Genomic DNA, 24,063 nt, shown 5'->3' with positions numbered 1-24,063 from the left:
CCCACATTCCTCAGGTTGAGCTTCCTTGGGCAGCGGAGCCCAGAAGGCCTGGTGCTCCTCACACCCAGCTCTTCTTCTCCAGGAAGCCAGGCCCAGCCCCAGGTGCCCTGCTGGCCTCCCTGGGAGCTAAGGTCAGCTGGCATCAGAACCTTCCCGCCCACCCCTCCTCACTGACCCCCCGACCCCGCCCGCCCGCAGTGGACAGTGGCCTGAGTCCACTTATCTGGGACTGGGTGGGTGTTTCCTGCATGTTTGAGATTTTACAGAGGAAATCAAAATAAAGAAACAAAGCCTTTGTTTTACTTCTGGACTCAAACTGGGGACGGCTGGAAGGATGGAAGGGGGGAGCTGGAGTAGGTCACTTGGCACTCCAACAAAATAACCATTCTAATAAAGCATTTAACAGGGACTTTTTTCTATTTGGGGTTGGTGTGCGTGAATAGGAAAGACAGGGCGGAGGGCTGGGAGAGCCTCTGTGTGTGCAAGGAGAGGGCCCCAGGCAAGGTCTCTGGCAGGGGTCTGGGGCCACCAGCAGGGCTGCTGAATTGGCAGCCAGAAGGGCCAGAGGGGGTCTCAGTCCTCCTTTCTTTCCTCAGAAGACCCACAGGAGAGCAGGAAAGAGCGTGGACTGCAAGGGCTAGAGGAGCCCTGCTCCAATTTCTGCCCTCCCACCTGCTGCATGGTGGGGTAGGTCCCCCACCTCTGTGAGCCTCCCTTGCCTGGTCCCCAACAGGGAACGATGCGGCTGTAATGCAGATGTCCCAGCTACCCCAACCCAGTGCTTCCCGACCCAGTTATACCGGGCCAGGCCCTCATCCCACAGACGTGGAAATGGGGAGGTGCTCTCTCCAGTAGTTCATCATTCTTCCCAAAGGGTTTTCTTTGTAGAAGTTCTCTGAGTGTATTATTTATTTTTCTTTCTTTCTTTTTTAAGATTTATTTATTTATTTGAGAAAGAGTGCACGGGGCAGGGACAGAGGGAGAGAGTCACAAGCAGACTCCACGCTGAGCACGGAGCCCAACAGGGGGCTTGGTCTCACAACCCTAAGATCACCACCTGAGCCGAAACCAAGGGTTGGACACTCAACTGCCTGCACCACCCAGGCATCCCAAAGGTGTTTTACTTATTTATTTTTTTTTTAAGTAGACTCCACACCCAGTGCAGGGCTCGAACTCATGACTGTGTGATCAAAACCTGAGGTGAGATCAAGAGTCAGACACTTAACCGACTGAGCCACCCAGGTGCCCCTGTTATTTATTTTTCTTTAAAAATTACCCAAGCATTGATGAAAATGCTCCCCACTTGTAGTATTTCTGGGGCTTTCGAGGTGGGGACCATGTCTGCTGGCTGTCTGGCCTCCCGGGTCATCTGCCCCGCTTTGCCCCGTGCATGTGTGCAATCAGCTTGGCTTCCTCATTCCTTAAGCCCTGTTAAGCCATAGCTAACAGGCTTTCACCCGGGGCTCATAAGAAATGGGGTTACCCATTGCTCAGAACAGGGCAGAAGTTAAAATTGAGTAGCAGACCTCTTCCTCTTGACCGCGCCACTCATTTTCCTGGACACTTTTCCCCAGAGCTTCAGAGAACTCCAAATTTCCATTACTTTTGGTGGCAGAGCAGTCATGAAATCTGTCCTGGACCAGGCTGTGGGCCTATGCTTTTGCCTCAGAAAAGAGTCACTAGGGGCGCCTGGGTGGCTCAGCCGTTTGGCGTCTGCCTTTGGTCGGGTCATGGTCCCAGGGTCCTGGGATAGAGCCCCACGGCGGGCTCCCTGCTCCGCGGGAAGCCTGCTTCTCCCTCTCCCACTCCCCCTGCTGTGTCCCCTCTCTCGCTGTCTCCCTCTCTCTGTCAAATAAATAAATAAAATCTTAAAAAAAAAAAAAGAGCCACTAAAGAATTCGTCTCAGCAAGAGTTATGCACCCTAGCCTTACACCACTAGCCAGGTGTAACGTAGCACTAAGTACTAGACACATCAAATTCCCAATGACCAGGGCGAACCCAAGAGTAAATTTTTTTCCTTCCTGTTAGAACATTTTGCAGAGTATCCACGAGGATCGGAGCTGATGTAAATCAGCAAATATTTATTGAGTGCCTTCTTGGTGTCACATGTGTGCTGGGCACCCGAGGTACCGTGGAGGGTCCAACAGAGGACGGGCCCTGTGCTCATGGAGCTGACACATTAAGGGATGGAGTGGCCGCGTGCACAGTGCCATCAGGAAGGACAGCTGAGTGTTTGGGAGAGTGTCACAGTAATCTCCCCCAGTCTGAGGTGTGGTAGGGGGTGCTCGGGGGAGTACATGTGAAGTGCTGAGTGTGTGGTCGGGACATAATAAACAGACACTATAATGATCAGTCCCGGCCACAGGACTCAGCCCTAGTGCATCTCCAGCAGGTTGCTGCTACTCCCAACAGCAGTTTTGCATAGAGGGCTTTATAATTTTTCCAAGGTTACACATCTAGGAAGTGACACGCCCAGGATTCAAAACTGGATGTGTCGGACCCATTTCCAAGCTCCTGACATCTGCTCTGCCTCTGGCTTTCTGCCCCTGGGATGGCCCCCACGAGATGGGCTGTAGCATGGGGCATAGCTCTGAAGCTTCCCCCTTTCTCCAGATCCCTGAAACGAGGCAGCACAGGTAGTGGATTCTGATCATTTCTCCATCATCAGAAATAAAACACGCTTCCTTGTTAAGTCCTGGGATGGCCAAGTGGCAGGAGCAGTAATACTTCAGTCCAGCTGGGGTGCTGGGGTCTCTCTGTTGAGCGGGCTGTACTGAGAGCTTCTTGGGATGAAGGCTGAAGGAGGTGATTCAGAGGGAGCACCTGCCTCCCCCTCCCCCACCCCTGCCCTGAGCGCTTTGGGGCAACCTGGAAAATACAGTTGTGTGTGGCCCCAGGCACCCTTCTGCACAGTTTGGGGGAAGGGGGCATTGGCAAAAGTTCCCACAACATACTGGTAATGATAATGGTAACAAGAACAAGAAGAATAGCAACCCTTTATGTGTCAGGCACTGTTCTAAGCACTTGCCTGTATGAGCTCATCCTGTCCTCAAAACAACCCTGCGGGGTGGATACTGGTGTTAGCAAGTGAGGAAACAGGCACACACAGATTGAGCGATGCGCCTGAGGTCACACACCTAGCAGAGGGGCCAAAGCTTTGATGCAGGACTTTGTATAAAAGTGCTGTTCGGGTGGGGGGGGGGGCGGCGCCTGGGTGGCTCAGTCGTTAAGCGTCTGCCTTCGGCTCAGGTCATGATCCCAGGGTCCTGGGATCGAGCCCCGCATCAGGCTCCCTGCTCAGAGGGAAGCCTGTTTCTCCCTCTTCCACTCCCCCTGCTTGTGTTCCCTCTCTCACTGTGTCTCTCTCTGTCAAATAAATAAAATCTTTAAAAAAAAAAAAAGTGCTGTCTGTAGGAAAAAGGGAGGTGGGAGGCCAGTAGTGGCTCCGAGCGGGTCTGTCAGCTCAGCCCATTGCTCCCTCCCCGTCCTGGCCAGGCTGCTGAGGAGGGGAGGAGACCTGCAGCGACTGTTTTGCATTTGGGGAGAGGGGTGTGAAAAGTTGCCTCCTGCCTTTCCAGCTGAGTGGGTTTAACATCTGGAGTTTGGGAGGGTCCCTGAAAAGTCACAGCCCTGGTTCACTCCTCCAGAGCCAGGCTGCTGGACCCTCCTTCCTCCATCCTGCTTCAAGGAAAATCCCACACCTCCCCAGCTGCTCATTGTCATGCCCACCTCGTTTTCAGGAAGTTTCCCTTTTATTTTGCTCAAGCCCAGCTCTCCACAGTCTGGTTACTCTTTTAAAATGGAGATTGGCTTGCCTCTCCCCACCTCAGGCAAGAGCCTGGACTGTTTCTGTGTCACTGTTGGTCAAACATATAAATTTTTACGTTTTTCATTAATTGTGTTTGACATCGAATATAAGTGATAGAACGAAAGCAGTGGTCGTTTTTTTTTAATGTGCCTTTCTGCCCTTCACCTCCTGGGGTCCCGAACACTCCTCGGGTGGGCCGTGTGCCCTCCCACTAAAGACTGCTAGCCTGGAAAGTCTCCAGGCTGAGTAACCCCTGCTACTGCTACTCCTCAGTGTCCTTTTCACCTCTTTTAATCTCACACCTCTTTGTGGTCAAAGCCAGGCCAGGCCATGGCAGTGCAAAGAGTGAAGAAGATGGGGCCCAGCCCTCAGACCCCTGCCTGCCCCACCCTAGTGGGGAAATGTGACGGGAAAATAACTCCCAGCTCCTAGATTTGAAGGGAGGAGTAGAAGGGCATGCTCCCTAGAGGCAGAATGGCCACGGAGCTGAGCTAGGAGCTTTGTGGTCAGACTCACAGACGGACAAGCCACAGAACCTCTGTGAAATCAGGGTTCATCACTGACAGACGCTAAACAGTGCCTTCTTGGTGTGGTAGCTGTGAGGAGTCAAATGGCCTAATGGCTGCAAAGCCCCCTGGCTGCCCCCTGCCACCTGGCCAGCACTCCCCAGACGCAAGCATGGTGGCTGAGTGGAAGGAGACCTGGAAGGTAGGAGAGGGCTGGGGAGGAAGGGAGCACTTCAGGAGGCTGTTCCTCAGAGAGGGAATGTTCTCATAGGTGGAGGAAAGGTGGAAAGGCAGAGAATATTCATTGGCAGACTCCAAGGTGCCCTGGCAGGGGCTGGAGCCCCTGACAAATTAGGCACCATCTCTGTCCTCAAGGACACCATACTAGGAATCAGCAGGAGCAGAGGCTGCGTGAGGGGCAAGCGGTGCTGAGGGCAGTTCAGGGAGGGCCTGGAATGCTACGGGCAGCGGGGAGAGCTTCAGGCACCCATGGGGGCTGGCTGAGGGGTGACAGCACCAGAGCGGGGGGAGGATAATGTGGGGGGCGGGGGCGGACGGAGGTGGAGCCAAGCCACTGAGTGCACCTGCCATGAGCTGCGGACTTGCTAGGCCTTGGCCTTGGATTTGAGGTAAAGGGTTTGTTAAGCGGCCAGGGGAAGGAAGAGGGGAAAGAGTGCCAGGGCAGAAAGGTGGGACGAGGGGTCTGGAGGGTGTTTCGTTGTTGAGGAGTGGCACTGGCCGAGTCCATGTGGTGAAGGGTTGAGCCTGAGCAGCCCCAGGGGAGCTGTGAGCAGGCAGCTGCATCACAATGCGGAGAGAATGGGACAGGGGCCTGCCAGGCTCTGGGGAGTCTGAGGGACCCCAGAGTATCCAGAAGCCCCCCATCCCTGGTGGGGTGACTGCCAGAGTGGCTTTTCTGGTGGACATGCAGGCTTCCGTCTAAGGCTGAGAATTCTTGGCTGCAGGCATGACTGCCCCAGCACTAGGAAAATATTAATAGGCCCCCGGGGTTGGGAGTAAGAATTTAAACATAAAGCTACTTCCTCCTCTGAGCCCCTACCTGCCACTGAAGGAAGCTGTGACCCAGGGAGCTACGCCGGCCGCACCCCTGGATTGAGGTCACTCCTACCCTCCCGGTGGCAGTAGGACATGGGGACATTGTGGGGGGCGGCACTGGGGTGGGACCTCTGAGGCTGAGAGGGCCAGGTGGCAGCACCCCAGGAGCTGGGGATGCCAGTGGGGCGCATTGTTCTGAAGGGCCGAGTGGACCCTGAGACACTGGCGCCCTCGTTAACCCCTCAGTTTCCAAGAGCCTCAGAGCCTTCCCGGGCCCTGGACTAGCTGGGGGGGTGAGTGGGGCAGTTTTTGTTTTTACTCCCTAAGTCTGAGCTTCCCCCTTCACCAAGCTGTTGCCCTGGGCAAAGGCCTTCACATTTCTGACTCTGTCTCCCTGCTGGTAAAACGGGAAGACTAAATGCCACCGTGCATGCTCGTGCCTGGGCCCTTTGTGCCTGCGCCGGCCCGCCTGCATCACCTTCCTGCGCCTGCCTGACCCTAAAACCCTTCCCCGTCTGCTTCCCTCTCCTCTGAGCTACTGCAGGAGTAGCTTGGAGTTTGTCCCCTGCAGGTTATCCAGTCTCCCCTGGCTTTTCTCCCTGGTTAACCGCACTGCGGGCAGCACAAAGAGTTGGGGGTCCGTGGGATTGGGTACGCCAAGATGTGAATGCTGCCCTCCAGGGCAGAATTGGGGGTTGCTCCAGGGCAGAATTGGGGGTTGCTGAGTCCCACACACAGTTGGCATGAGAGCACACCGAGGAAGGAGTGGTGAGGGCTAAATTCTGTTGAGCTGTTACCTGTGGAACCAGCCCATTCACCGGGCATGAGCTCTGGCAGGACTCTGGAGAGACAGGAGGGCTTCCTGCAGGAGGAAGGCTTAGGATGGATTTTGAAGAATGCTGGTGATGGTAACAACTTGAATGTACTGAGCACTCACTGTGGGCCACACACAGGCAGGCAAATCAGTGCAGCCTGCCATGACCACCAGGAGGCAAATGATGCCACTCTCCCTACTTTTATTTTTTTTTTAAGATTTTATTTACTTATTTGTCAGAGAGCACACAAGCAGGGGGAGCAGCAGGCAGAGGGGAAGCAGGCTCACCGCTGAGCAGGGAGCCCGATGCGGGACTCGATCCCAGGACACCGGGATCATGACCTGAGCTGAAGGCAGACGTTTAACTGACTGAGCCACCCAGGTGCCCTTGTCCCTACTTTTACAGAAGAGAAAACTCAGGTGCAGAAGATAAGTAACTTGCTTAAGGTCGCAGGCTGAGTCAGTGGCTCAAGCTCCTTGATGAGGGGTTCCAGGGGAGGGGCCAACCCCAAGCTGGGCAGGGAGCAGCCGGTGTGCAGGCACAAGGAGACAGGCTGGGGCTGGGGCAGCAACCAGCACAGTGGAGAGGGGCCCAAACAGAGGGGCTGGAACATGGGTCTCAAAGCTGCCTGGTGCCTCCACCGTGCTAGGCAGCCGCCTGATCCCCCAGCTTCCTCCCTGGTCCTCAGGGCAGCAGCATGTGGCAGCACGAGGCCTGTGCCCTGTTTGGCAGACTAAGTCCCAGCTGGGATAGGGGTGGGGGTGTGTCTGTTCCCAGTGACTAGCATCTGCCCTGGATGCCTCCCCCACAGGGGCAGGGATGTGGCCTTGGAGGTCTCTGTGACTCTGACATCACCTGCCTGGCTCACTGCTGACCTGTTTCTAGCACTCTGGGATCTGCTGCCTCTGGTCTGGCCTGACTCTGCCCCCGCTCACCATTTCGCCAGTGATGAGAAAATGCCCAGTACGATGGGCTGGCCACGGGCTCTGGAGCCACGCTGTGTGGTTTCGGATCCTGGCGCTGCCGCTCTCGAGCTGGATGACATCAGAAACGTTATTTTACTTTGTTGTGTCTCAGTTTCTTCAACCGTAAAATGGGGCATAATCAAAGTCATGCCCCAGAGGGCTGTTGTGAGAACTAAGTGAGTTAATATCTTCCAACAGCAACAGACGGTTCCCTTACGTGAATGAACGAATTGTTCCTTGTCTTGAACATTGATCACTCCTGTAACTCTTCCAGCAGTATTTCCACATACCTACCCTGGGACTTAAATAGCTAAGCTCCAGGCCCTGTCAGGAGGTACTCTCAAGCTAGCGGGCAAGACCCAAGTGTCAATGGTCGTGATATGAGGAAGCCCGTGGTCCTCAGGGGTTGTGAGTAAGGCCAAGGGCAAGGCATCCCTCGCCTGGCTCACTTCCAGCATGGGCTTTGCCTGGATCTCTGGATCCCTGTCTGACCATTTCTGCCCTGCTGCTCGCAGTCCAGGTGTGGTCCCGGCAGAGGAGTTTGGATTTGATGGGGGTAGAAAAGCAGGGGCTGAGGTATTAACACAAGACTCAGGTCATAGAGTTCTCCAGAGATAACTGGGCAGGCTCCCTCCTAAAGGTCCTGAGACCCTCCCACAGAGCAGGATGCCCGGTAAGTGACGTGTTCTCGAGGGAACTCGGAGAGTAGTGGGTTAGATCTGGGGTGCCGCACAAGTTTCCTGTATGGATCAGTCACCTGCTTCCGGCTGCCAAGGTGCTGCGTTACAAAGGGTTCTAAGACTGAGCAGACAAGAGGACAGTGGTCGATTATGACGTCTGCCATGGTTTGGGAATGGGAGGAGCGGCACCCCCGCCACACACTCACCATCTAAAACCCAGTGGTGTTTAAAGTGCTTTATTGCATAAAATAACACCCATGATGGGGGGGATGGTGAAGTCTTAATAATGGAGCGGAGCTGAATGCACTGGTGGCTTCCCGGAGGGGTGGAGTGGTGCAGTGACAGAGCTGGGCTTGCATTAGCAGAGATGTGAGACAATGGGTCGGAGCGACGTCTTGGGGAGGGGAGAGTAGAGAGTGAAGCCTTAGGGGATAGCGAGTGGCCCAAACCCCTGGCGGGGACACACACCATCTCTGTGCAGCCTGCAAGACGGCAGCCCTGGGGAAGCTGCCCGTTTCTGGGAATTGTGCAGAAGGGAAGGGCAGCTCCTGGAATGCAGAGCCATTTCCTCCTCCTGGGTTGGGTCGCTCCCCCCAGTGTGTCCTCATCCCCCGGAGCTGGGCACACCCAGACATCATGGAGATGAGATTAGCTTCCCAGAGCTGATTCAGCTCAATGTGATTGAAAATCCATTCACTCTCCCAAGAGCTGCATTGGTAGTGAATCTGTCCCTTTCTCTTCGAGCCTTATTTACCAGACAACTTGCAGTTCAATTGCTGGGATTGGAGGAATCTTTAAAAAAATAATTAGTAGAGAAGTAGAGAAGCAAAAAAGCAGTGAAAACTAAACTTTCAATAAAGTTAGCAGCGTCTTTGGGTGAGGCTCTGGGTTGGCGACTGCCTCAACTCCAAGAATCTGTGGTCCTATAGTCAGGGCCAGGGAAGCAACCAACAAGAATGAAGAGTGCCCAGGGGGTTAGTAAAATCACGATGACAATCAAAGAAAAACTCTGTGATGCTGTAAAACTAATCACCCAGTGGGGCGCCTGGGTGGCTCAGTCGTTGAGCATCTGCCTTCGGCTCAGGTCATGATGCCAGGGTCCTGGGATCAAGCCCCACATCGGGCTCCCTGCTCACTGGGAAGCCTGCTTCTCCCTCTCCCACTCCCCCTGCTTGTGTTCCCTCTCTCGCTGTGTCTCTCTCTGTCAAATAAATAAATAAAATCTTTAAAAAACAACAACAACAACAATGAAAACTAATCACCCAGAGAATTTAAGGCAGTGTGTTGTGATTGTTCCCAGCGTGACCTTTGGTGTCCAGCCAGTCCACTGCAGATGGCCACTGAACGGTGGGGACTGTGATTGCTGTGGAGCCTCTCCTGGGCACCAGTTCTTCTGGCCAGGACTGTCTGACACTGCTTTGGAAGTGTGCTGGTTGGGGGGATAGGGTGCATGGAGGGGCCAGGGAGCCTATGAACCCCTTGACAATGTCTGCAGGCGAAGCTATTTCTTTTTTATGGGTCTGCTAATAAAAATGGGCAGTATTGGGGGCTATTCTTTTGGGAAACAAGCTCTGTAGAAGCCCTAGAACCTGGGAATCTGGGATAATGCAACAGATTGGTAAGGGATCATAGCCACTGGGCACTGCTGTTTTGGGGGCTAGAGCTCTCTGTTTTCCCAGGCATTTATATGTGTTGCTGTGTTGGGTCCTCCAACAGCCCTCTGTGGTACAGGTGCTCTTAGGGCTTTCGATGGGGCAGGCAAGTGGTCCAGATCACTGGAGTCTGCCTGGTTGGAGGGAGACCAGGGGCCCAACTGCTTTGCCTGTCAGTGCAAATACGCCCTTACTGGGGCTTTTCAGCTTTTTTCACTGGCGCCTCACACATTCTTGAGCCTCCTGTTCTCCTGTTTTATAGATGGGGAAGCAGGCTCCTGGAAGTTAAGAAACTTTGTTCCAGGTCATACAGGCAGTCCATATCAGAGACACGAATGGAACTCGAGGGGCCTAACTGCAGTCACAGGCTATTAATGACACCCCCCCCACCCACGCCACCCACCCCCCCTGGAGAACCAAGGGGGGCTTTGCACAGGACTGTCCCCAGGAGGTCTCGGAACCCTCCCAGCATACTTTGAAAATGGCTGGGTGAAGAGGCTATTCTGGGGTCATCTGTCCATCCAGCCCCGTACCTCCTAGGAGCATCACCTCCTGCTTCTTGGCCCAAGGGAGGGCTGGATGGGTAGAAGGCTGCCGTGGGGCAGAATTCAGCGGTCAGTCAGTGTGTTGGGCCCTGAGCCTCCCATGTGTTGGCCCTGTAAAATGCAAGGGAATGAGGAGATGTGGCTCCTGTCCTGGCGGAGCTTCTGAACTGCTTGGAGGAGACGAAGCTGCCATTCAGGAAACAAAAATTCACATCTCGCAAGATGGTGCTAACCCTGAGAGAGAAAGGGAGCAAAAGACAGCCGCCAAAAAAAGCTTATTTCTCTGGTTAAAGATGCCCGAAGTTTTTGTATACGTGTTATTAAAATTGTCCAAGAAGCAACGCTGCCTTTGAGGAAAAAGTTTCCAGCATGTGTGAGGGGCTGGGCTGCCGGTGGACTGGGAGGGGTGCTGGGAGCGGTGGTTGCCATGGGAACCAGCACTCAGCCGCCCACGGGCCCAGCGGCAGCTGTTCCAAAAGTTGGTTTCTGAGGGGAGGGGGCTGCCTGAACCTCGGAGCCATTTCCCATGCAAACAACGTTCTGAATGTTGGGTGACGTTCCCACACAGGCCTGCCTGACATGGAGCTGAGGTGGCAGCGGGACTTCTGATGGGGGAGTCTCTCCAGGGAACAAAGTAAACAAGGCGCAGGAACAAACATTGGAGCACCTTCTCTAAACTGGGCACATTTCATACATTTTCATTTCATGCTTAAAGCAGTCCTGCAAAGTATAATTTTCTAATCAATCCCATCTTACAAATAGGAAACTGAGGCTGTGAACAGTAACTTGCCCAACTGGTCTGTGGGAGAGTATCTAGCATCGAAAACTGGTGGGGGAACTTTAAAAAGAGACCCTAGGTCCACCTTATACTACCCTCCCACCTCAAAGGGGCCATCCATGACCCCCAAAAAGTAAAGAACTGACATTCTAGAATGATCTCTAAAAAGATCTAGAAAGATCTCTGATCTTCTAGTTGAATAGTCTAGAGAGGAGGGGGTTCTTGTGAATGTAAGCAGTTTGCTCCTTAACCACCAACCAACTTTTTATCCTGTGGTGTCTTTCGTCATAGCCTGTGGTGACTGAAAAAAAATCTTTCTCTTTACCGCTTGAGTCCAGCCTATTTTGTGGGAGTGTGGTGCATTTTGACTGCCCTCTGCACTTAAAAAGACATTGTTTAGTCAGGGATTATTAGGGGGGAGGCTGAAAGCCTGGAAAAACATGTCCATCAGGAGAAGAGCCTTTATGAATTGGGGGGAGGCGCCTGGTTCTGGACTCATTCTCTTGGCCCTGCAACACCTTCTTTCCTTCCTGGGCCCACACTTGCTTCCAGGGGGCTTTTCTGTGTGATTGGTCTGACTTGGGAGAAGGAGGCTGGGAGCGTTGCCTCTTGGCCCTCTCCATGGTCAGGCCCAATGCTGTGGCTAGTAGGTGGTCTGACAGTGGTTCAGAAATGCCTTCAGCTAGCCTTTTGCTCCTTGCTGATGCTCTGCCAGCCTTTGGCGATACAGAGAGGGACGAGGTGCCGTCCCTGCCCTTCTGTGCACATTAAATGTAGACGGTTTCAAGGGTACTGGTGACCTCTGCACCAGGAACTGCAGGGCGCAGAGTAGAAGGAGGTGCCTCCCATAGGAGGTGATTCCTGGGCCCGGGCCTGACCTGTGAAGAGGTATGTGCTCTCCCAGGGGGCCTCGGGGTCTGCAGAGGACTCGGTGTGACCCCAGGGTACACTGGGCGAACATAAAGCTGGTTGGGAGAGCGAGTAGAGTGTGAGAGGCTGTGGCATAGCTACCACTGGAGAGGCAGTACTGGTGACCAGTGACAGCCTTGAATGTCCAGTGAAGGAACCGGGACTTGGCCCATCAGCGATGGGCAGCACTAAAGGGTTTTTCACCACGAGAGATCGGTCCAATTTTTGTGCTGTGCATTCTAACCTGCTTCCATTGAGTCTTGGTTGGGAGGGAACCCCGAGTTGGCTGCCTGTGGTCTCTCAGGGGCTCAACCCCTGAGTGCGGAACTCTGTGAAGGGAAGGAGCCCCTCGTCTGTTTCCTGGCAGCTGCCTTGCCTGGCAAGCAGGTCCCCGAGTGATTCTGCTGTGGCTGGTCTGAGTACCAACTCAGATTCAGTTCATGTCCTCTATCATACTTACTAGTGGAGATTTCTTATCTTGTTTTATTTTGAGAAGAAAATCAAGAGAAATAATTTTCCTTCTTGATATCTTCCCACCCACCGAGTATTTTTTATTCATGTCGCTGCCAGCGGAGAATGGAAGGGAGCTTTAGAAACAGCCTCTCTCACAGGCAAACATGCCCACCCTGGCCCGGTGTCACTGTCCACCCTCAGCCAAGATGGCGGGTAAGGAGGGGCTGACACCTCGCTCCCCTGACCTGAGAGGCGAAGGAGAGAGGGAGCTGACCCTTGCCCTCCTCTCCCCATTTCTGTTTCCTTCCAACTGCCCTGTGGCCCCTTTGGACCACCATCCCTTGTCATGTGGGAGAGCTCAGTTTGCCAAAGCCTCAACTTGTCCCCACCTTTACCCTACTTAGGGAGACAGGGCACCAGATGCTGGGGCTTCAGCCGGCCCCTGGGCCCAATATCCTGCACCAAAGGAGCTTAAATCCCTACCTGAAGGATGCGGAGTCCTACATTTTTAGGTAGCTGGAACATTTATTTTGGCGGGAACATTAAAAAAAATTTTTTTTTTATTTGAGGATAGTCGACACACAATGTTACATTAGTTTCAGGTGTACAACATAGTGATTCATCAACTCTATACATTCTGCTCCGCTCACCACAAATGTAGCTATCTGTCACCATGCATTGCTGTTACAGTACCATTGACTATGTTCCCTATGCTGTACCTTTTATTCCCATTGGTGGGAATATTTTAATATTGTTAAACTTTCCCAGTATACATATATAATATTAGCTTGTTGTAGCAAGTGTTGAGAAAAATTGAGAAAGTGCCCCCAAATCTGCCAGTCCTCTCTATGCCTAGAACCACATCTAGACATATAGATTCATTCATGGAAGTGCAATCATATGTACTTGTGGTTTTGCAGCCTGTTTGGGGCTTTTTTCATGCATAATATAAACTTTTCTAGGTTAGGGTCTATCATCCTTTTTCATGGCTGCATAGTATTGCATTGTGTAGCTGACTTTTTCTTTAACTCCCCCCCAACATTTAAGTGATTTCCATTTTCCCCTGTTCTTTACATCTTTGTACATTTGTCTGATTATTTCCTAGAATGAATCCTCATATACCAGATAGCTTCAAGAGATGGTATGTCATTTTAAGTTTTGATATAATTATGCGAGTGTATTCTCAATCCAGTCGGGACAGATTTATATGCTCACCCACAGTGTATACAGGCACCTATACCTCCTCACGATGCAAGGAAATCCTAAATGTCAACATCAAGTTTCAGTAACTGCAGAGCATTTTTGCAATGACTCTCTCCCGTAGCCCCATGCAAATCAGTGTGGCCACATAACCCACACTTGGGTCTAACACCCTTTCTGTTGCTCTCTAGAACTGGGGACTCTTTTAGAGCTGCAAATAACTGTAAAAAAAAAAAAAAAATCTAGCCCTCTCATCTGATAGGTAAGGAAGGTATGGCTCGGCATGGCCTTCCCAAGCAGCAGCGAGGCACACAGGACACCCAGTCCGCACCCTTGAGTGTCCCCGTCACACCTGTGCCATGCCTTTCTGCCTCCCAGCTTGTGCAGAGATTCTTTTCTAGTACCATGAGGCAGGATCAAGCTTGCACCCTCTTGGCACCAGGTCAGTGCTCGTGCTACCCGGGAGTGTCGCCATAGCAGGAGGGGGCATTGTTCTCCCTGGCACCCCGGTGGGGCCCACAGTTAGCAGCCCAGATCCCTGGGCTGAGTGCTCCTTCCGTGCTCCCTGCCTCCCTCTCCTCCTTGCCACTTTATGATGCTGCTTCCAAAGATCACTCTTTGCTTCTCTGCTGTCACCTTTTCACAATCAGTCCTTATCTGTTAAGGCTCAATTATCCTTTAGAATCCTGGCCCCACATTTTTGGCTCCTGCCTAGTCACCTTAGCTCATTAGCACCATTGACGTTTTAGGATGGATAATTCTGTGTTGTGGGGGACGCCCTGTGCATTGTAAGATGTGTATCCACAGCCTTGGCCTCTGCTGACTGGATGCCAGTAATACCCACTTGGTTTTAACAACCAAAATTATCTCCGGATATTGCAGATGTCCCTGGGGGCAGAATTGCCCCTGGTTGAGAACCACTGCCTTAGCTGGACTCAACATCATTAAAACAAAACTTAGCCCTGCTCCTCCTCTTCCTCCCGCCAAGCTAACACAGGGGTTGACCAGATGCCAAGAGATTCCAGCACAACTTTCTGCATGACAAAGGGCAAGGAGACTGAGGGAAAGTAGCCACAATCACTAAATTCCAGGGGGGGGGGGGTGGACACGGAGATCCTGAACTCTGGTGCACCAGGCTGTTATGGCCAACCTTCCCTTAGCTCAGGCAACCTCAAATCCTTCTGGGCACAGCAGGCCCATGGCCAGAGCTGATGTAAAAGGTGCCATCCCTGCTCGGACTAGCACCCACATGTTTACCTGTATGGGAATAGGGCAGACTTTAGTGGTCGAAATGCTTCTTTGACATGGCTTTTGGCTGTACTTGTTAAAGGCCTCATGGTGTCTAGTAGTACTGTGTCCCCAAGACCAGGTGTGGCACATAGTTGGTATTCAATAAATGACTGAATCAATATATAATTGGGAGTATTTATTACTCTATAAGGTCGGAAAGGAAAAAGCCCCTGGCCTCATTACACATGTCTTGCCTCCCCAGGTCTGACCTACCGTAAACATGGCAACCAGTGCCGTCCCCAGTGACAACCTCCCCACGTACAAGCTGGTGGTGGTGGGAGATGGGGGTGTGGGCAAGAGTGCCCTCACCATCCAGTTTTTCCAGAAGATTTTTGTGCCTGACTATGACCCCACCATTGAAGACTCCTACCTGAAACACACAGAGATTGACAATCAATGGGCCATCCTGGACGGTGAGACCCAGATGGCAGCCCTACAATGGGGTGGGGGGTGGGGGGTGTAGTGGGTGGGGAAGGGGGTGGGGGGGAAGACGGAGGGTCAAAGGAAGTTGATGAGCTTCACTGGGGCCGGATGGCTTCTTTCATGTCATTGTGACATGGCTGGTATAAGGCCGTGTATGTGTTCCAGGGTTAATTCTGAACAGCTTTGTGGAAACCAAAATGTGTATTCAACAAAGAGGCAAGGCTAGAATCATGCCAACTCAGTGATGTCATGTTTGTTATTGCTTGCTGATCAGAAGCGCTGATTAGCACTTACAGATGTCTCCAGCTAATAAAAAAGAAGGTGGGGGATAAATTATTTTTTAGTGAGCATAGTTTATTTTCACTTGGAGGGAAAAGCTTGCATTTGACTTTGTTTCAAGTTTAGTCTAAATTGGTCTAGATGAGCAGTTCTCAAATTGTGGTATCCAGGCCAGCAGCCTAAACATTACCAGGGAGCTTATCAGAAATGAAAACCCTCAGGCTCTACTGATTCCGAAATTCTGAGGGTGGAGCCCAGCAGTCTGTTTTAACAAGCCTTCCAGGTGAAGCTAAAGTAGAGAACCACAGCTCCAGATTCTTACTGGTTAGGACTTTATACTGTCTCTTAAACAAAGAACCATTAGGGATAGACTGTCATTGTAGGAGGGGAGCTTGGAAAGCCACTGGGATAGAAGTCCTCTGTCAGCTATGTGATTTGCAAGTTTTTTCTTCCAATCTGTGGCATGCTTTTCATTCTCTTAACAGTGTCTTTCAAAGACTAGAGTTTGTAATTTTGAGAAAGTCCCATTTATCAGTTTGTTCTTTTATGGATTGTGCTTTTGGTGTCGTGTCTAAAGTATTTGCCTAACCCAAGGTCACAGAGGTTTTCTCCTAGCAGTTTAATGGCTTTAGGTTCTGTGTTTAGGTTTATGATCCACCTTGAGTTAACTTTTGTATATGGTGTGAGGTATGGAACAAAGTTTAGTTTAGTTTTATTTTGTTCGTGTGTATATGGAGATGCAACTATTCCAGCACTATTTGTTGAAAAGGTTGTCCTTTCTCCACTGAATTGCCTTTGTACCTTTGATGAAAATTAGTTGCCCATATATTCCGTTTGATCTGTCTCTCTTAGCATCAATTCCACATTGTCTTGATAACTGTAGCCTTATAATAAGTCCTAAAATCATGTCCCATTAAATCCCCAGTTTTGTTCTTTTTCAACATTGCTTTGGCCCGTCTAGGTCCTTTGCATTTCTGTATGAATTTTCAAATCAGTTAAATTCAAAAATTTTAGATTTTGACTGAGATTGTATTAAATCTGTAGATCTATAGATTTGAGAAGAATTGACATCCTAACAATGTTGAGCCTTCCAACCCATGAACACTGTATTCCTCCATATTTTTAGGTCTTCTCTAATTCTCTCATCAATTGTTTTTGCAGATTTTCTTGCATAGGTCTTTTACATGTTTCGTCAGATTTATATCTACAATCTGTATTATAAATGGTATTGGTTTTTCATTTCAGTTGTCAATTTTTGTTGCCAATATGCAGAAATACGGGAGCATTTTGTATATTAACTGTAACCTGCAACCTTATTAAACTCACTTATTAGTTCTAGTGGCTTTTTTGTAGATTCCTTTGGATTTTCTGCAGAGATGGTCACGTCTGTGAGTAAAGATAGTTTTACTTCTTCCTTTCTGATCTGGATGGCTTCTGTTTCTTTTTCTTGCCTTATTTTACTGACTAAAGACATACTTGTCTTGTTCTTGATCTTAAGGAGAAAGCTTTCTTTCAGTCTTTCAGCACTAAGTATGATGTTAGCTGTAGGTTTTTTATACATTCCTTTTATCAGGTTGGGGAAGTTCCTTTCTATTTCTAGTTTGCTGAGAATTTTTATGAGGTACAGATGTTGGCTTTTGTCAAATGTTTCTTCTGTGTCTACTAAGATACTCAGATGGTATTTCTTTTTTAGTATGTCAATATGGCAAATCACGTTAATTTTTCTAATGTTAAACCCACATTGTATCCCTGGGATAAATCCTACCTGGCCATGATGTATTATCCTTTTACATATTGTTGGCTTTGATTTGCTAAAATTTTGTTTAGAATTTTTGTGTTGATGTTCTTGAGAGCTATATCGGTCTGTAGTTTTCTTGTCATGTCTGAGTAATGCTGGCTTTACAGAATGAATTGAGATGTATGCTCTCTTCTTCAGTTTTCTGGAAGAGTTTGAACAAAGCTGGTATTATTTCTTCCTTAAATGTTTAGTAGAATTCACCTATGAGGACATCTGAGGCTGGAGTCTCCTTTGTCAGAAAATTTTTAACTTCAAATTCAATTCCTTTAATAAATGTAGGGCTATTCAGGTTATCTGTTTCTTCTCCAGTGAGTTTTGGTGGTTTGTGTCTTTCAAAAAGTTGTTCAGTTCATCACAGTTACCAAATTTATTGACATAAAGATGTTCATGATATTCTCTTATTATTTTCTTAATATTGGTAGAGTTTGTAGTGATGTTGCCTCTCTCATTCCTGATATTGTTAATTTGTATCTTCCCCCTTTTCCCTAATCAGGCAGGTTAGAGATGGAGCAATACCATGGATTTTCAAAAGAGAACTAGCTCTTGAGTCCTTTGACTTTTCCCATTTGGTTCCATTGATTTCCACTCCTACCTGCATTATTTCCTTTAGTCTGCCTACTTTGGATTTAATTTGTTCTTCTCTAACTTTTTAAAATGGAAGCTGAAGCCACTGACTGGAGCATTTCTTCTTCTCCAAGATATTCATTTGGTGCTACAAATTCCCCCAACTGCTTCTTTAGCAGCATCCCACCTACTCCAATACATTGTGTCTTCATTTCCATTCAGTTCAAAATACTTTCTAATTTCCCTTTTGAGATCATCTTTGACCCATAGGTTATTTAGAAACATTTAGTTTTCAAGTATATTTAGGCATTTTCCAGAGATTCTTCTGTCATTGGCTTCTGTTTTATTTTCATTGTGTCAGAGAACATACAGTATATTATTTAAAACTCATTGAGGCTTGTTTTATGACCCAGGACTTGGTCTCTCTGGCTAAATAGTCCACACGCACACAAAAAGAATGGGTATTCTGCCATTGTTGGGTGCGTTCTATGGATGTCTGTCATTTTGTCTGGTTTGTGGTTGTTTGAGGTGAGAAGATAAATCTGGTCCTTGTTACTCCATCTTGGTCAGAACCAGTACCAAATCATCACTTAAAAAAAAAAAATGTGACAACTTTGTATATATACTGAATTGTGTATTTTAAAAAGGGTGAATATTATGGGGCTCCTGGGTGGCTCAGTCGTTAAGTGTCTGCCTTCGGCTCAGGTCATGATCTCAGGGTCCTGGGATCGAGCCCCACATCGGGCTCCCTGCTCAGCGGGAAGCCTGCTTCTCTCCCTCTCCTTCTCCCGCTGCTTCTGTTCCCTCTCTCTTTGTGTCTCTCTCTGTCCAATAAATAAATAAAAATCTATTTAAAAAAGGGTGAATATTATGGTATTTTAATTGTATCTTAATTTTTAAAAGCACCATCCTTCAGGGGTTCGTCTGCAGCCCTGAAACTTTGAATAGTTCACCAGGAACCAAGCATATTCCCACCTCAGGGGCTTTGCATTTGGTATTCTCTCTGCCTAGAACGTGCTTCCTTCAGAAATGTATTCTCACCTCGGGTACCTCTCCACTCAAATGTTAACTTTATCAAAGAGGTCTTCCCTGACCAAACCATCTCTATTAGTACCCCCCCATCATTCTGTCCCCCTGAACAACTCTTTTTCTTTATTCTACCTTTTACTGTTGAACATATATTTATATTTGTTCAATGTGTTTGAGTTTTCGTTGCTCCCCAATAAAATATAAATTTTTGAGAGTAGGGACTTTATTTATTGCTCTATTCTCAGTGTCTAGAATACAGGTCCTCAGTAAATGTGTGTGAAATGAATGAATGAATGTGTCCTGAAGAATGTATGTGCAGTCACAGGTTTGATCTGTCAGTTGTGTTATATGATAAATATATATAACCATTAAAATTTAAAACTTACATTTATGCACTTTCTAAATTCATCTCACGCATTACCCATTCACATATATTCCACACTTTGAGATATACTGAGTTAAAGAAATATAAACAGTTTCTTTACTGTGGGACTTAAAAGAATCGTCCATATACAAACATAATATTGGAGATATACTGGTAGGATATATTGTCCATAGGGTTTCCCAAAAGACCACATTTTGCATATCATTCTGGGCTATTTCCACAGAAAACATTCTGGGAAATGTTGCATAATGCATATAGGAGAGAGTACCACCATGCCTGGTACACAGTTGAGCTCAATAAATATTATTTCTCTATATAGCCATATTGACTTCTTGAACTTCTTCTTTTTTTTTTTTTTTAAGATTTTATTTATTTATTTGACAGAGAGAGACAGCGAGAGCAGGAACACAAGCAGGGGGAGTGGGAGAGGGAGAAGCAGGCTTCCAGCCGAGCAGGGAGCCCGATGTGGGACTCTATCCCAGGACCCTGGGATCATGACCTGAGCCGAAGGCAGACACTTAACGACTGAGCCACCCAGGCGCCCCTTCTTGAACTTCTTAAAGTAACTTTGGGTATTAGATTAGTTTCTGAGGGGAAAAAAGTTTCCAAGGGTGATTTTTAGGAAGATTTTGTGATTTTATTTTTGTTTTTTAAATATTTTTATTTATGTATTTAAGAGAGAGAGAGAGAGTGAGAGAGCACAAGCAGGGGAAGCAGCAGGGAGTCCGACTCAGGGCTCCATCCCAGGACCCTGGGATCATGACCTGACCCGAAGGCAGACGCTTAACCGACTGAGCCCCCCAGGCGCCCCTGTGATAACATTTATAGCAGCTGCAACAGCAGGGAAAAGGGAAGCATGGCCAAAGCATTACTTTATAAGCATGAACTTGCAAAGCTTTTGTTTGAAGCATCTGGGCTCCCCTTGGGTGCTATGCCTCTAAAGCTGCCACTGAATCCAGCCTAATTTAGGGCACTGTCCACCCAGTGCCTGCCTCAGGCACAGATACCAGATTCCCAGATTAGTACATTTCCCCACTCATTTAGGTCTTGTATTAAGAAAAGGAAGGCTTAAAACATTACAGCTAAATATTAATCTGGCATTTAAAAGGATGCCCCATATTTTGGGAACTTTAATCAAAGGCTGGTTGTATTTAGGCATGAATGTAACTCTGACACCTTTTGGGGCTGGACTCTCCTGGGGTGGTTTGCAGTCCTGAAATAGACAGGACTTTCCCAGGGGCATCCAGAGCCCGGACATCCTGCTTCCCTGGAGGCCATACCATCCTGGGGGAAGCCCTAAGCCTGGGATGCCTTCCAAGTGCTCTGAACTCTGGGGTTGCTCTTCTTCCATATTCGGAAAGAGCAAAAACATGGCAGCCTGAGCATGATGAGAAGGAGGAGGCGGAGGAGAATTATATAGGCAGTACTAATATTTATTGAGCAATTACTCTGCGGAAACCCTATGCTAAGCACTTTGTGCTCTCTTTTAATCCTTACAGTGCTGTTTCGCTAGCTACTGTTGTTATCGTCATAAAAATAGAGCACGGAGAGATTCACATAGCTAGCAATGGCTTGAACTCCCCCTTTGTGTCCTGGATCCTCTGGTAGTCTCGTTGGGTGGGAAAATCCTCTCCCACCTCACACACTGATCCCTGTGCCTCTGGGAATGGACGTTGAAATCCTGGGGAGAGGGGAGTGTGGCCTGGATTATCAGGATCAACAGACACCCTCACCTGGCCTTCTTACAGCTCGCCCAAGGCCCCTCAGAGGGCCGGGTGCTCTTCCTCAGCTTGCTCAAAAAGCCTTCTCTGTGGTTGCCACACTGAGGATTCTCACAAGCTTCCAGCTTACTTACAAACTTGTCTCTTGCTTTCTTTGAAGGGACCTCATTGCCCTGGTTCTCCCAGAATCTAAAATACAGGAGGCAGCTGACCTCAAGGGCCAGCGGCCGGGCTCCCCAGTGTCTGGGACCCCCAGGCTTTGGAGCAAGCCTGCTCTGAGTTCTCCCCTACCCCCCGGGGCTTTGGGACCCCCGTCTCCCCTGTCACTGTTGCAGGCGCATTTCTGGAAATATCTCCTCAGTGTCTGGTGCCCACCTCTCTGCTGTGGGCTTGCATCAGCGTCCCCATCTCCCGGCTCTCCAGCCCTCTCTCATCTGGCCTCTGACTCTGGACCCCACCTCACGCTGGCTTTCAGCTACGGGACTCACCCCACCCCAGTGCTCAGGTTTCACGCCATCGGGAAGAACCAAGCCTTAGGCAGAGTCTTGAAGTTTTGCATTTATTCTTGTTTTTTTTTTTTATTATTGTGGTAAAATACACAAAACTTACCATTGTAACCATTTTTAAGCATACAACTCTGTGGCATTAAGTCCATCCGCTGTTCTGCAGTCACCACCACCATTGGTCCACAGACTTACTCGTCTCCAACTGGCACTCCGCGCTCACTCACAATAACTGCCGCTGCCCTCCCCCAGCCCCAGCAACCACCGCGCCACGTTCTGTCCCTCTGAAGCTGACCACTCTAAGTACTTCACATATGCGGACACGCATGGGACTCATCCTCCTGTGGCTGGCTTCTTTCACTTAGCGCAGTGTCTTCAAGGTTCATCGTGTTATAACGTGGGTCAGCATTTCTTCTTTTTAAAGACTGAATACTACTCCACTGTATGTATATATACCACATTCATCCAGCAACAGACACGGGGGCTGTTTCCACTTTCTGGCTATTGTGAATAATGCTGCTGTGCACGTGAGTGTACAAAGATCTATTCTAATCCATGCTTTCAGATGTTGTGTCTTGGAGTTCTCGTGTGCCTATTTTTTCTGTTAGGCTAGGGCCAGAAGGCTCCCGAGCTCTATGGTATCACCCCCCTCACCTTACACCTGAGGAAACTGGTGCAGGGGGAGAAGGGGCTCACCCGAGGTTGGACCTAGCTAGAGGCAGAGCCAGGCCTGGGGCCTCTTGGCTCCACGGGGCACATTCCGCACCCTGTCCTGCTTGCCTCCTCTTTGACCCAGACCTTGGTCCTGCAGGAGGTGGACCACATCCTCTGCCCACTTACAGTAGGGGCAGGTGTTTCTGGGCCTTCCCTCCTCTATGGTTCCCAGTCCTGCCCTCTGCCCAGCCTTGCATCTTCCTTCCACCAACAGAGAACAGCAGTGGGCCCTGAATCCCCTGACACCTCTTCCCACTAGGGGCTTTTGGGCCCAGCTCTGCAGCCTCTCTGTCCCCCACTCTCCCCAGCAACAGCTAGGTCTTTGCAAAGAGTGAAAGCTCCAGCTCTTCTCCTGCACCCTCAGAAGCTGGGAGGTTTCCACCTGGCTTCTGCCCAAACCTCAGACACAAGTGCTGTTGTCTTCTTGGAGTGGCCTGGACCTGGCTTTTCCCTGAACACTTGAATCCACATTCTTTCTGGGGAGGGGGAGGGAAGGAGGACATTGGAAGGGCAGCAAGAGCAAAAGGAACCTTTATTGAGTGTATTTTTCTGGTCTAGAGGCTTTACTTGGGGGGCCAGCTTCTGAGTAAGCACTTCCCCATGGCTCCCCCAACTAAGAATGGGGTACCGGCAGAGCGGGCCTATCCTTCCACCTGCCCAGCCATCCTCCCCTTTTCCCGCTGGCAGTGATGTGGGAGGAATTTCCCTTTTTTCCTTTATGAGAGAACATGGCCACTAGCCTCAGATTATGAAATCCAGCCCTGCGGGCCTCTGCCTGACCCTTTATCCTGGTTCCATCAGCCATCACTGCTTGCATGCTTCCAGTAACGTGCAACTCACTGACCTCCGAGCTGCCTAGGGCAGTGCTTCCTGGTACACTAAAGCCAGATCGACCTCCCAAACCCTCTCTCACTGTGGCTCCTTCCCGTTCATGGCAGTGGGAGCAGTTCCTCCTGACCAGACTTTTCTGGAAGGCCAGAGTCTGTGCTCAGAGGTTTACAGGGATTATTTTATTTCCTCCTTGTAACGGTTCTGCCACATGGAGATTAGCATCTCCAGCTTCCAGGGGAGCATAGCCAGGCCTCCACCAGTGGGCACCAGCACTGCCCTACGACTTGATAAGACGGTGAACTATGTCCATGCCATTGGAAGGTCGCTGCCACCGCTGTCCTCTGTCCCCAGGGGCCCTTCCCTCCTGCTCCAGCGCCTGTCCCGCGGCCCTCTGATCAGTCAGGGCCCTGCAGGGAAGGACCAAGATTCAGGGAGGGGTAATAGCATGGCCAAGGTCACACAGCTGATTAGAGCCCCTTTCCTCTGACCCCAAAGCGAAGGATCTTACTCTTGCCCTGTGCCAGCTAAACCCCACCTGCTGGGCTGGGAGCTGAGGAGCCTCCATCAGCCAGTGACCTAGAGTCAGCTCAGCAAGGCTGCGTGATGACGGTGTGTGTGCGACGCGCACCCCTCCCCCAACCCCCGTCAAACAGCACAGCCAGGAGTCAGTCTGGGGGTTTGCACCCCAAGCCCCAGGTGGGGTTCCTCTCACATTGCTGACAGGTCCTATACTCCTGCAGTTACTTTTGGGTTTTGCCCTGACTTCAGAACTTCATGCTGATTGCTCTTTGTCCCGTGACCTATTTGGGCTGAGTGCACCAGCCAGGTTAATAAGTTTGAGATCTTATCAATCCGCCCGTGCATAGCATGATGCCACCTGCCCCCAGGCCCCAGTGCGGCCACTGCCAGCCTGCTGTCACCCTGCCCTAGGTGTGAGTTCTTCTTTCCCTCAGGCACGGACAGCCTCTGCACCAAGACCATGTGCCCTCATTGGTGGGGCTTGTGTCTCAGATGGGATACACCCTCAGCGTTGTTGCAGAGCGTAAATGAAACAATATAAAGGATGAGCTCCTTGAGGGAGAGACTGTGTCCTTTGCCCACCATCGTATCTCCAATGCCAGCCTGGCGCTGGCACCTATTTACCGGGGGAGGGAAGGG

At 49.9% G+C, this 24,063-nt stretch overlaps 1 protein-coding gene across 3 annotated transcripts in view; it reads left to right on the top strand.

Annotated features, from left to right (window-relative positions):
* MRAS (muscle RAS oncogene homolog) overlaps window positions 1-24,063 on the top strand; it is a 50,937-nt gene that overhangs the window by 8,473 nt on the left and 18,401 nt on the right. For 2 of the 3 annotated variants that reach the window (XM_028099019.2, XM_028099018.2), the window contains exon 2: window positions 14,861-15,071. In XM_028099019.2, the coding sequence (XP_027954820.1) occupies window positions 14,879-15,071 (193 nt within the window). In that variant the 5' untranslated portion in view covers window positions 14,861-14,878. Of the gene's footprint in view, window positions 1-14,860; window positions 15,072-24,063 lie in introns of those variants that run through there. The other variant, XM_028099021.2, reaches the window with a different exon arrangement.

The sequence above is a fragment of the Eumetopias jubatus genome, unplaced genomic scaffold, assembly GCF_037043125.1.
Source record: "Eumetopias jubatus isolate StellerSeaLion01/CBP00866 unplaced genomic scaffold, mEumJub1_p1.0 scaffold_1, whole genome shotgun sequence".
NCBI lineage: Eukaryota > Metazoa > Chordata > Mammalia > Carnivora > Otariidae > Eumetopias > Eumetopias jubatus.
Note: the sequence above shows the minus strand (reverse complement) of the source record. Positions and strands in the feature narration are given on the sequence as shown.